Consider the following 13,584-nt stretch of genomic DNA (forward strand, 5'->3'; position numbering starts at 1 on the left):
GTGTAGCTGGAACTGAAAAGAGAGCGTGTCCATCTCCTTGGTGCTCTGATGATTTTCCGGCAAGCATCTGGCTCCCAGGAGCACTGGGCATGAGGCTTCTCCACTATCTTTCGTCATATTTTCTCGTTTCTTTTGAGAGTTGTTAGTTCTGACTTCACCGCTGAAGGTGTGCCACTCCATGTTCCCAAGGAAAACACCCATAGACTTTTTGCTTGTATCAAGTAAACACCACTTTAGGCCAGCCACCCCATCTGTAAACCAGGAATAACACCAGATTGCAGGGGTACTGACTGCGGTTAATTATATACAGTGTTTAGGAGCAGGGCAGTTACCCAGGGACTCTGGAAGTTCTTGGCATAATACTATAGCATTACAATAATTCTGGCTTGCAAATTATAGCCCAGAAGAAGCATTACAGGGGAAAGCATCTCTGACTCCATGGCCAGCTGAGAGCACCATGTGAAAAATAAGTTGTGAAATACCACTACTCTTCCTAAACCTTCAGAAAAGCAAAGATAATGCTTCCATGTGCAGCCCACATGCAGGGAACAGGGAACAGGCATCCAGATACTGGGGCAGACTGACTTTCTTGGCCCAGGTGTCCTGGCCTACTGCCAGGATCTGGCCTCTTTTCCTTCCTGAACCTAGGAGCTGAAGGGAGGGAGCTGAATGGAGGTGGGGCTTCAGATGAAGATGTCCTGGCCTTTGGGTGTGTGTGTGTGTGTGTGTGTTTTCCTTAACTGGGGCCTCTATCCATGCAGGATGATTAAGTGATTTTGCAGCAGAGCAAGGATTTAAAGGGTAATTTGAGACATTTAAGTCTAGAGATACCCGAAATAAACATCTAAGCATCACCTTCTGGGGCCTCTGCCTATGCTCCAGGCACCATATGGGCAGCCTTGTGGTGTGTGCACACTCTAGAACTATTTCCTATGCTAAATGAATAGGTCTCAAGAAAGAAGTAAGTGGCGGTGTTTTCTGAGATTGTTGGGATGGGGATAACATAGTGGGGTTTAGGAAATTCAAGTGCTCATAGGGAATGAGGGGGCAAATAGCTTGAATGCGCATGAGTGACTGAGTAGGTGGAACACAGCCTTCTGAGAGCTGGGCCTGGCCGTTCTTCACTGTGGTCTCAGGCCTGAGCCTGGGTAGAGCCAGGGAGAGCCTGGAAGAGATGACACTGTGGCCCACCAGGTCCCGCAGTCTCGGGATGGGAGCCTGATCTTTAACTCCAGCACCTTCCTGGATTCGCTGCCTACTTTAATAGATCACTACTCCTACAAGACACCGGACAAACAGTGTGCCAGACTCATAATGTCCAGATGACAGATGGAGATTATGGGTACAGAGGGCTACTTTGGCAAATCAGCACTCTTAAGGAATGTCTCAGCTCCCAGGGACGCACATCTTAGCCCTAAGCTATATGGGGAGAGGTGGTGCCCAGCCAAATTCCAAATAGAATTAAGGTTTACAAGGCAGGTGCCTTATTTTCAGGTAAGAATTTTGGTCTTGGCAAGGATCATGTTTACCTTCTCTGAGAGTAGACCCCAAGAAAAGTTACCTTTGGTCTCGGTTCCTCACATTTGGGAAATAGCCACATTAAGTCACATCATTATGGAGCCACCAGAACCCAGGGCTGGTATCTAAGTCCATCAGTGTGATCTACCTCGGGGACTCAGTTTCTCCATCTGTAAAATTGTCTCTGAATCAAATAGAGCCTCGCCAGCTCCTGCAACCTTAAGCGTTAAATGTTTACATAGCTGGTTCCACTAGGCTAGCAGTGAACAGGGTTAAAGCCCCACTTCCTGCAAGGTGAAAAGGTAAGCAAACATTTCGACCTCCCCTTAGCCTTGCTCCCGGATTGGTGCCCCGCCGGGTCCCAGCCGCCTATCGCGTCTGCATCCGTCATCTGGATTGCTAATATGCTCATTAACATAAAGAGTCTTTCAAAGACCCGGCGCCGGAGAAACTGAACCGGAGTCTCTGTCCCTTTAAAAAGAAAAGGGACTCACATTCTTTCGTTAAGGGCATCTCCTCCGCACGGTCGTTTCTGTCAACTAGAGGAACCGTGTGTTGGTCTACTCAGCCGACTACCCCAACGCTGGGCATCTATTCCTGGGGTGCACGGGTCCCGGGTCCCGGGTCCCGGGTCCCGGGTCCCCGGGAACTGCACAGACAGTTTTGGCCTCGGAGAGCCACAGTCTCAGTCGGAGGGAGGCAGGGCCGGCCAAGTGGCAGGACACGGGATCCCTCGGGCACGACCCGGGTGCTGGCGCCCAGGCAGCCGCAGGAGGTGGCTCGTGCTGCGGGGGAGGTTCCCGGCCGCAAGCGGGGGCGGGGCCTCGGTGGAAGGGGCGGGGCCTACGGGGTTGAGCCGCGGCGCAGGGCGGGCTCTGGCGGCCGAGTGTCACACACGCGGCGGCTCGGGAGGCGGCGGCAAAGGCGGCGGCAGCGGTAGCAGCAGGCGCCGCCGGGACGGGCTGGGGCGCGCGGGCAACCCCGGGCGCGGGCCGCGTCTCTCGATCGCTCGCTTGCTCTCCGACCCACGGCGGGACCGGGCTTGCCCCGGCGTTCTGGAGAAGCCCTCAGCCGGTCGCGGCTCGCACGGGGCAGGGGCGCGCTCCGCGGGGGGGCGCGCTCGGTGCGGGCGTGAGAGGCGGGGGGCACCCGGCCTTCCGCTCTTTGAGGCCGGGGACCCTATGAGACGCGCCCGTAAGGGGCGCGAGATCCGAAGCTCGGGCGGAGAGCAGCGCGGGTGGAGGACTGTGCGGCAGTGGCCGGAGCCGGGCGGCGGCCAGCAGGAGGCGGCGGCTGCGAGAACTTGAACTTGGCGACGGAGACCCCGCACGCCCCCCACCGGGGCCGGGGCGTTGCGGGACTGGGCGGCAGCGCTGCCCCCCGAATGGCCGCGGCGGCGGACGGGGCTCGCGCGCCGCGGCCCTAGGCGGCCTCTCGCCATGGCCAAGTGGCTGAACAAGTACTTCAGCTTGGGCAACAGCAAGACCAAGAGTCCGCCGCAGCCGCCGAGGCCCGACTACCGCGAGCAGCGGCGCCGGGGCGAGCGGCGCGAGCAGCCCCCACAGGCCGTGCCGCAGGCCTGCTCGGCTTCCTCGGCGTCCTGCGGGTCGGCCGCCGCCTGCTTCTCGGCCTCGTCGGGCTCTCTGCCCGACGACAGCGGCAGCACGAGTGACCTCATCCGCGCCTACCGCGCTCAGAAGGAGCGCGACTTCGAGGACCCGTACAACGGGCCGGGCTCGTCGCTGCGTAAACTGCGCGCCATGTGCCGCCTGGACTACTGCGGCGGCGGCGGCGGGGAGCCCGGCGGGAGCCAAAGAGCCTTCTCGGCGGCGTCGGGCTCTGCGGGTTGCTGCTGCGCGGCGTCGGGGGCGGGCGCCGCGGCGTCCTCGTCCTCATCCTCCGGTTCCCCGCACCTCTACCGCAGCAGCAGCGAGCGGCGGCCCGCCACGCCAGCCGAGGTGCGATACATCTCCCCGAAGCACCGGCTTATCAAAGTGGAGAGTGCGGGTGCTGCGGGGGATCCCCCGGGAGGCGTGTGCTCCGGCGGCCGCACCTGGAGCCCGACGACCTGCGGAGGCAAAAAGCTGCTCAACAAGTGTTCCTCCGAGGAGACCGGAGCCGGCCAGAAAGAAAAGGTAAGACCCGAAGCTACTGATGGGCACGGGAAGCTGAGGCACTGCCACGTTAACCAAGCCCTACGAGTCAACTTTGCTTTGGCACCCTGGAGTCAAGGCTCCGGCGCGCATTCTGGTCTGACTCCGTCTCTTTGGCTACTGCTCCCTAAACGCCTCCTTACCGAGCCCACAGCCTGAGCGAGAGCACCCCGCCTAGCTTTACCCAGAAGACAGACCCAGCCAGCCCTTCCGGCTCCCCGAGTAAAGTCAGCTTTGGCGGGCCTAAAAGAGCATTTGCTCGTTTACCCCAGGGTTGTGTGGTGGTCCCCCTCCCAGATATAGAGGGGAATTGAGGTCCAGAGCAGGAAAGGGACTTTCTGGGTTATAGTTTTCCTTGAATGTGTTTATGTGAATGTTTCTGAACCTCGCACTCTTACGTGCCAGGTTTCCGAAGCCAAGCGGCCTGTTGTACTGGAGCGGTATTGGGAACCCCCACGCAGGCTTTTCCGGTCTAAATGTCCGTCCTCCCAGAGAACTCACCGATCTGGCACTTCCTACCTCCTCTCCCCAGCTCCGGAGGAGGTCTGCTAAAAGGAGACCCATCTCTGCCCACCCCATCCTCTCTCCTGACTCCATCCCTATAGTACAATCTCAGATACGAGAGGCCTTTGTGGTAACCCCCTGCCAATCAGGCATCCAGTCTCCCCTGCTTCTTAGCAAGAGTTAATTACAGCCAAGGCCCCTCTACTCCTTCTCTTCACACTCCGGAGTTGCTCTCCCCTCCCCCATAAAACACTTGCTCTGTCTACTAGTGGAGGCAGTGTTTTGATTAAATCTGAGGTCCCGCGAGAGATCTCGATCCTTAGGGCAGGGTTGCTTGGCTGTCAGGCCCCTGCTCTGGGTTCTCCCCCACATTCTTCTTGGAAGCTCAAACTTTTGCCTGGGATGGTGGAGACTGGATCTCCAAACAGGGAGACATTTTCTACCTGTCAGCTGGTGCTTGGCAAGGCTTCTTTCTTATTTTATGGGAGAGATGAGTTGGGGGGTGCCCTCTAGTTTTCTTGCCTGGTTTTCTCCCTGGGGTCAACTTCTCCTGCTTTGTCTGTCCAGGATGGATGGTGCGGTGCGTGCAGTGTGAAGCAGTGTAGTGCTCCCGGGAATGGTGTGAGCACACACCTTGAAAGCTTGTGCTCCGGGACTTCCCAAGCACCCAAGATGCCACCCTTGGTTGACAGTGACTGGAAACCCTTGTGACTGCACGCCCAGCAAGGGGGCGAGAAAGATGTCCTTGCTGAGACAGATGTCCTGGTTGAGGGTTGTGGTTAGTGTTTTAGGAAAGAAAGAGGCTCTTGCAGCTTCGTAGTGGTCAAGCTTGGTTTGGTTGCCCACTGGGAGGACCTGGAGCTTTTACATCTGAAAGTTATGAGGAAGCTTTTCAGAGGTTTGCAGCCCAATCACCATTGTTGCTGAAGACCACCTCACAGGGGGTAGATTTTCTTTCTCCTACTGCTAGTTGGTTCAGCCTCCTCGCTGTTTTTTTTTTTTTTTTGGTGGCTTTCAAAATTATATTAATTTTTTTCTCAATTAGTGTTCAGACTTCGAAATGCTTAGTAATGATACTGAAACTTCAAGTGTATCTAATACTTGGCTTCATTGTTACCAAATATTTCCCATGGGTCTTAGCTCTCCTCTAACAGGTACTGGAAGGGGAATCCTGTCCTGTGCATGTCTGTATTGAGGGCTGTGACAGAGGCCATCCTGTGATGGGGGCTTCTAGAGGGCACCTCTGAGGCAGGACCATTGTTGAACTGGAGCCAGTAGTGATTGTGGGTAGCTGGTGAATTGTCTGCCGCTTTAGAGGACTGCAGGTAGAATCTGGGGCTGTGACGGAGAGGACCCTGGAGGGGCTGCAGGGCCCTGGTCTTGTAAACTGGGTTGTATGGTGGCAGGGTTTGACGTTTTCCATGAAACTCTCTCTGGGTTGGTTTTCCTCTTTTGTACTACCTTTGATCTTTCAAGAGTTGTCTGTCTTGGGAGACAAGGGAGGAAGTTACCAGATATTCCTTCTATCAGGAGGAAAGGGGGCAGCAAGGGAGTGGCTGCAAGGCCGCAGACTAGCTAGCACAGGGGTACTGAGTGTCCCTGGAAGGCTGGCTAAAACATTACTGGACATCTAGTCCTGCAATTTTATTTTCTGAGACAAGGCTCAAAGAATGCTTACCTTAAACTTACTAGGTAACCAAGGATGGGCTTCAGTTTCTTTTTTTTTTTTTTTTTTTTTGGTGTGTGTGTGGGGGGGGTGTTTCAAGACAGGGTTTCTCTGTGTATCCCTGTCTGTCCTGGAACTCACTTTGTAGACCAGGTTGGCCTCGAACTCAGATTCGCCTGCCTCTGCCTCCTGGAGTGCTAGGATTGAATTTCTGACTCTCCTGCTTCTACCTCCCAAGTGTGGGGACTACAGGCATGGACCTTCTAGTTTTATGCAGTACTGGAAATTGAACCCAGTACTTGGTACATGATAAACAAGCAGTTCCATCCAGGAAGCAACGTCCATCTTCAGCCCCCTCCTCTGCAATTTCTTTAAAAAACAAACCAAAAACCTGCTGCACATTTATTTTTTCTTTGACAGTTTTATACATATACTATTTTTGTTTTAGATTTAGTTATTTACTATGTATACAGTATTTTGCTTGCGTGTGTGCCTGCATGACAGAAGGCACTATAGTTGGTTGTGAGCCACCATGTGGTTGCTGGGAATTGAACACAGGACCTCTGAAAGAGCAGCCTGTGCTCTTAACCTCTGAGCCATCTCTCCAGCCCCCATATATACTACTGTATCTTGATGAAATCCACTCCTAACTTTCCAGTCTCTCTCTGTATCTTCCTCCCCAACAACAGCTTCTCCTACCTTAATCTCCTATTTTAAGAAATCACCTCCTGAGTCCGATTAGTGCTTCCTGTGTGGGCATGGGCAAAGTACCAGGGGCCACCCTATCCTCAACAGCTCTCAGTTGCCAGTAGCTCCTCAGCTAGGGGTGGAGCCTCATGGGTTTCCCCACCCCCGTGCTAGGATTATTGACTGGCTTGATCTTGTACATGTCTCCTGTGGGTAACTGTAGTTGCTGTGAGTTTTACGAGTACATTGGCCACGCTATGGCTGGAAGACAGCATTTAAACAGCCCCTCTCCCCATCGTGTTTCTTGTTCTGGCTCATTTCCTGAAACTTGTGACTCTACAGTTCTGGTGGGATCCTTGAGAGTGCATTTTAACAAGTGTCTGAGTGATTGCTCCTGGGTCCCACTTTGAGAATCGTGAGCCTGATGCCATGATGGCTCTTACTTACCAGGACCACTTGGGTCCAGGTTGCAGGTGCACATGTCCAACTCAGTATGTGGCCAGTACCTCCCATCTGTCAGTCAGAAGGCCGTCTGGTTTTCACATTATTTCTAGCAGACAGCATTTGGAAGACCAGACCTTCTGTGATCCCCTGAACATCCTGAGCCTGTCTTCAGTCTCCACCAGTGGCTTCAGAGAACCCTACTTAGCCTGGGGCAGCCTAGCCTCCCGTTGTCGCCTTAGAGAACTGGCCTGTGCCAGGGTCCAGTTTTAACCCCAAATCTGAGTCGAGAGTTCCTGTGTCGTGCAATGGAGCTGGTGGTCCGTGCAGCCATGTGCTGCTCACACCATGGTTCAGCTTTGGGGTCCTCCTATTCCTGCCCTTCGACATCTGCCTCTTCCTTTCTGTACACGATGTCATCCTGTTCTCCAGGCGAGTGAGTCCTGGAGCACATCCACTTGCTCCCTTGGGAAAGAGACTTTTCACTGTTCCAGAGTCTCCCTAACATAACTTAGCCAACCAGCATTCTATGCTCAGAGATGGGGTAAGAGCCAGTTGATTGGGAAAGGAGTCTGAGGTTAAGGGTGCAGTGATCTTTGGTCTGAGCTGCTGGAGGAAGTGGATGCAAGTTTTCATCATTTTCCCCCTTGGGGCTTTTGCCTTGAGAACTTGGGGAGGTCTTTATCTGGGAAGCAGACATTTAAGGTGACACTGGGGGCAGAGGTATGAAGCAGGACGGGATGACTGTAGGCTGTAACGGGGCTTTTGTGTCAAACAGTGTGTGCATATACTCTTGACAACTGTAAGACGACATTGTAGGAAGCATCATTGTAGGGTGTGTCTTTTGGAAGCCAGAGCCTTTAAGCAGTGGGTCTTCTTGGGAAATGAGAGGTGAGAATATAGGAGAAGTGGGGTGGGGGCCTCAGTTTGATTCTCCCAGGTGAGTTTTTGCATGGGAGGAGATGTTTCTTAGGACCTTCCTAGTGCTGCTTTAATACAGGTCCTCACGTTGTGGTGGCACCAACCTTACAATTCTATTGAAACTTCACAGCTGTAATTACGCTACTGATCCCAATGTAAATATCTGATATGTGACCCCTGTGGGGTTATGACCCACAAGTTGAGAACCATACATCTGGAGGAGATGGCTCAGAATTAGGGTGCAACTGTAATATATTTCAGGTGAGGGGGTGGTATAAGGGTCTGAGCTCCTGGGAAAGAGAACGGTAGTAGTCTGGTGTAGGTAGAGCTAATAGTCCTTCAGTCATGCTGTTGGGAAAAAATGACACTGCTCCCCAAAAAGTCAGTTGCGCACACACCTTTAATCCCAGCGCTCAGGAGGCAGAGGCAGGAGGATCTCTGTGAGTTCAAGGCCAGCCTAGTCTACAGCCGGGTCCAAGACAGTGAGGTGGGTGGGGGAGGGGTGGGGAATCCAGTTAGTTATTTGTGGGTCTCCTTGGCTGCAGCCAAACCAGTCTCATCCAGTTATGTTTTCTGCTGGTGGTGTTTCTTTTGTCATAATTAAATGGTGTTTCCAGTACACCTGGGAAAGTCAAGATTTATCATGACATCAGTTTTGCCAGGTTTAAAATACATGCTAATGTGTACCAACACTTGGTATATTGTCAGCATCCACAGAGTTGAGTTCACAGGTTTTCCATAGCTACAGTATAATAACTTTTAACTTGAAAAAAAGAAAAAAACACCTAGCAGTTTCTGAGCTCTTTGCTAGGCAGGGGGAATTTAGAGGAAGTAAGTGTGGCTGAAGAGGTACATCAGGTGCAGAAGGCTGTGTGTCCGGGCTCTGTAGCTGTCTGGTCATAGCTTAATCATAACCACCTGGCACTCAGAGATGGGGCGAGGGAAAGCCAGGTCTGTATTTACAGCTACTCTGAAAGTAGAGGCAGAAGGATTATGAATTCAAAACCTATCTGGGCAGCTTCAGAGTATGTTCAAGGTCAGCCTGGACAGGTTAGATTTTCTCTCAAAGTAAAAAGATGGTCTGGAGAGATGGATGGCTCAATGGTTTAGAGTGCTCATTGCTCTCCAGAGGACCTGGGTTCCATTATCAGGACCCACATGGTACTGAAAGGTGGGCTCACTATCATCTGTAACTCCAGGCCTAGGGGGTCCAATGCCTTCTCTTGGTGTCTGCTGGCTCCAGGCACATATAGGATGCACAGATAGCATGCAGACAAAACAGAAAATGAAAAGTGAGAAAAAAAGAGAGGGCTGAGGCGTTGCCTAGTGGCAGAATATTTGTCTAGCATGTACTAGTGTGTGACACAGCACAGTCTTTTCAGCTTTTCCTCTCTGAGAGGCTTCCCAGCTCAGCTTCCCTCCTTCCTAGGGGAACTCTTAGCTTTCTTGTTTACTCAGGCAGGGAGTGGCCTAGTGAGTCTGGTCAGTTTCAGGGACTTCAGGAAGCTAGTTTGAATTGTTAACCTTCCCCGCTGAAGGAACTTCCTGAAGGATGGAATGTTTCAATCTCTGAAAAAGGTTTTGCACAACAACCTGGCCCTGGATTCAATCCCCAGTACCTTGAATTCCCTCCCACTCCAAACTGAAAGAAAATCTTAATTCCTAAATAAACACTTGTGTAACTATGTATGTATGTATGTAGTATTATTTTGTATTAGGTCTTTTAAGTTTTTTTTTTTTCATTGTTTTGTTTTTCGAGACAGGGTTTCTCTGTAGCTTTGGAGCCTGTCCTGGAACTCCCTTTGTAGACCAGGCTGGTCTCGAACTCACAGAGATCCACCTGCCTCTGCCTCCCGAGTGCTGGGATTAAAGGCGTACGCCACCACCGCCAGGCTAGGTCTTAAAAGTTTGCCAGTCAGGACATAATATACATGAAAGACAAATATCGCTGTGCCTTTTGCCTTAATTTTATTTGCTTATTCTTTTGAGACAGGGTCTCACTATGTAGGCCAGGCTGGCCTTGAGCTCACAGAGATCCTCTTGCCTTTGTCTCCTGAGTGCTGGGTTAAAGATGTGTGCCATCACACCGGTCCTACTATGTTATTTTATATAGGAGACTTAAGCTCCTATATATACTTTGTGGTATCCAAGGAAAGTTCTGGAGACAATGTCCCCTGGGTATCAAGAAATGAACAAGGACACTAGGGTCTCAAGCCCGAGCCAGTATCAGACAGAACCTATGGAAAGGCTGAGGCATGTGCCAAGGACTGGACAGGCCTGAATGCTGGCAGGTGAAGGAGGGATGCTGGAAGGTTCTAGCTGAGCTGACTCTTGGGGAGGGATGAATGGAGATGCCTGAGCAGGGAAGGGAGGAAAGAGCACGCTGCCATGCAGAGGGTGGTGGGCCTGATAGGCAGGTACAGAGGGGCCCCACAGTTGACAGAACTGATCTCTGGGCCTTCCTGAGGGGAGTCGACTTAACATTTTGTTTTTTCACAGAAATCACTAGTCAGGATCAATGGAAGCCAGGGTCAGAATGTCAGCCATTGCTGTTTGATTGACAGCCATCTTCTCCAGTCCTTAAAAAGTCCTCTTTGGGAAAGGTTAGGACTAGAGTTTATTGCTGTAGTTCTGCTGAGGACAGGTTCCCCATTCATGAGAGAAGTGATGGCTGTCAAAGCCGTTTCCAGTGTTAATGCCCCAGAAGACTTGGTTCTAACCACTTCCATGGTCCCAAAGTCCTCACAGGCATCATAGGTACTAGGTCCAAACACTGTAACAGCTATTGCTCCATCGCAGGTCTCTCAGGCCTCCTGGGCTTTAAACTACAAGTCAGCCAACCTTAAAGGGCCAGAGTCAGTAGTAAATGTTTTCAGATTTGAGAGCAAGGTGGCCTCTGCTGCAGCTGGTTGGCTCTGCCATTGCAGCTAAAAGTGGCCTTTAAAGAATATATTAGAAGGAATACTTGTGTTCTGATAAAATTTTATTTTCAAAGCCAGGCAGCTGGCCCATGGATTGTAGGTTTCTACTTAGGCATCAAATACTGAGTTTCATTTTCGGTCTTGATGGGGTTCACTGAGTCATCTTCAGCACATGTTCAGATGGCAGGATGGGGTTCCAGAAAAGAGCAGAAGCCCATGAAGTTTCCTGAGGTTGGAATCTGGGGCTGTTCTTCTGCTGTAGGCACTGTGGGCCCATCTGTGGATGAAGACGATGAGGTATGGAGCAGTTAGTGATGAACCTCGTGTCACAGCTTCCAAGTGTCAGGGCAAGGTGCACGCCTGTGCACTGAGCCCACTACGCGTGCGCTCTTCACTAGTTTGGCCCACTCTTTCCCCGTTTAAATGGCACGGTCAGGCCCTGCTGTGCACTGCGATGGTTGTATTTCTTCTCCCTCGCACCGAATGGTCACCTTCTTGCCTCCCTTCCTTCCTTTTCCAAAACCACAGCTGGGTTCTCTCCCCCCTCTCTGTCCACTGCTGAACTCCATAAAGGAGATGTTAATGCTGTGCTTGAGTTATTTTATAGAGAAATTCCACACACAGGGTAGGCACGTCCCAGAGGACAGCTGCACAAAACGTGTGCCTTATAATTGTCAGGTCTTCTCATTCTGACACCAGACCTCCTTCCCCCGAAGGATTGGCTAGGGTGTGTGTGTGTGCTGCTTTAAGGTGAAAGCTGGTGGTACCTCTCTCTCCCCGCGTCAAGAAAGAACTTAAGTTTCGTAAAAGTAGATCAGGTGACCGTCTTCACTAATGAGACACTCTTGGAACAAGACTGATTAGGGCATAACCTTGAGACTTGATCCTGTCCTCTCCCTGCTCCCAAAGTATTGCTGTCCTATAACCTTGGCTTTAAAAGGCAAATTTGAAGCAGGTGTGGTTTCCTCTGGTCTTGCAGCCAAGCCTTCCTCTGGTTGAGTTTAACTTGTGTTTTTTAAAAAAAAAACAACTTGCACTTGGGGCCCAAAAGGTGGCTTAGCAACCTGAGTTTGATCCCTGGAACCCACGTGGTAAAAGGAGAGACCTACCTTTCGAGGTGGTTCTGTGACCTCTGCATGGTTTCTGTATACGCCCAGCCCAGAATCGAACCTGAGACTTGTGGCCTTACAGTTGAAAGCTGGGGCTGCTGCATGGTTGGAGAACACAGTAACCAAAGCCTGGAACACAGACCTGTCTGCACGACAGAAGTGATATGGAAACAGGTTTTGAATGAGCTCAGAGTGACCCTGCAGAGAGGGTGGTCTGGACAGCACCATGGAACTGAGGCGGCGAGAGGAGGCCTTGAGTGAGAGAAGGCCAGGAAGGCTCCTCTGAGGAGGAGATGTTTGGGCAGAGAAAGAGTAGTTAACTGTGGCTAAGGGAGTTTGCGTGGTCATGCTAGCCGGTTGTCTTGCATGCCACCTGCTGTTTTGTGTGCTTTATATGTAGTTCTTCTCACTGCCCTCTTTTGATGTATGTGCTACTATAATTTTCATTTTATTTATTTTGCTAGTACAAGGCAGAGATGAGATTTGGAACTGGGTCCAGAGTCTGTTTCTAACCACTGTGCTAACCTCCAATTGCATCTTACACCGAGTAGTCTGCTTTGTTTGTCGTTTACTCTGTAATTTCCCTGTACCCCATAAAAGTGACTGGTACTGTGATCTTGTAATTATTCCACAGCACAATGGTCACTTTTATGCCTGTAACTCACTGGCTTCTCAGACCCACTTTAGGGAAGACGCTGAATTCCCAGATTGCGGATGGAGAGTTGGAGCAGGGCCTGCCCTGCCCTTCTGCAAGTTCTAGCTGGATTGGCAGCCTTGTCTTCTGAGGCCACTGCCCTCTAAGCCAGGGTGGGGAAGCCACTTGGCCAGAGCTTGAGTTGGCAGGAAGGGTGACAGCCTGATTGAGTTCCGTTTCTTCCTATGTTTTGATTCTGAAGCGCTTTGCTGAGACCATTGAGGAACATGGACTGAGGACCTTGCTTCCACAATGGAATTTTCCTTTGCTTCCTGTTTGGTATTTTCCAGTAATATTTCTATTAATGTTTCACTTTCAGAGGTACTGACTTCCTGAGGAGCGTGAGCTTTCTCATTGCTGAGCCAGGAAGGACTGACTTTTCCTCTTGGTCATTCAGTTCCTTTCTGTTTTCTCCAAGGGGAGCGCTGGATTTCCCATCAGGCTAGAAGGGAAAGGAGCTTGTGTGTGTGGCGGGGGTGTCCTGGAGATGGAGAAAGGGTTAGTCAGGACCCTGGGGAGTGACTCAGCCCTTGCTGGTGAGGCGCTTACAGTAACTAATGGGCTCCCAAGGTCCAGAAGGGAGAAGTGGCTTGACAGGTGTAGGTGTGTGTGTGTGTTGGAGAGTGGAGGTTCACTGAGTAGGATTTGCTGGCTGAACCCAAAGTTTCCAGCTGGAATGGGAATGACCTTGTTTATGTATTCTCTTTATTCATTCAGTAGCTCTTGCTTAGAAGTGCTACGTGCTGCCTGGCGGGCGCTGGTGGCGTATGCCTTTAATCCCAGCAGAGGCAGAGGCAGGCAGATCCCTGAGTTCCAGGCCAGCCTGGTCTATAGAGCAAGTTTGAGGACATATCCAAAGCTATATAGAGAAACTCTGTCTCAAAAAACAAATGCTACATGCTAGGTGCTGTTCTGTGTAGCTGGTAGGAATAGAACTGCACTAAATATGAATACCTCATTCCCCCTAGGG

The 13,584-nt window shown here is 51.4% G+C and overlaps 1 protein-coding gene across 2 annotated transcripts in view; it reads left to right on the forward strand.

The window, feature by feature from the left end:
- Positions 1 to 2,824: 2,824 nt before the first annotated feature.
- Shb (SH2 domain containing adaptor protein B) overlaps positions 2,825 to 13,584 on the forward strand; it is a 109,879-nt gene continuing 99,119 nt past the window's right edge. For both annotated transcript variants that reach the window (XR_007594256.1, XM_050155871.1), the window contains exon 1: positions 2,825 to 3,653. Coding sequence is in view for 1 of the 2 variants with exons in the window: in XM_050155871.1 (XP_050011828.1) it covers positions 2,958 to 3,653 (696 nt within the window). In the remaining variant the exon portion in view is untranslated. The remainder of the gene's footprint in view (positions 3,654 to 13,584) is intronic.

Source organism: Alexandromys fortis, unplaced genomic scaffold, assembly GCF_014885135.2.
Source record: "Alexandromys fortis isolate MF-2015 unplaced genomic scaffold, M_Fortis_MF-2015_v1.1 scaffold_92, whole genome shotgun sequence".
In the NCBI taxonomy this organism is placed as follows: domain Eukaryota; kingdom Metazoa; phylum Chordata; class Mammalia; order Rodentia; family Cricetidae; genus Alexandromys; species Alexandromys fortis.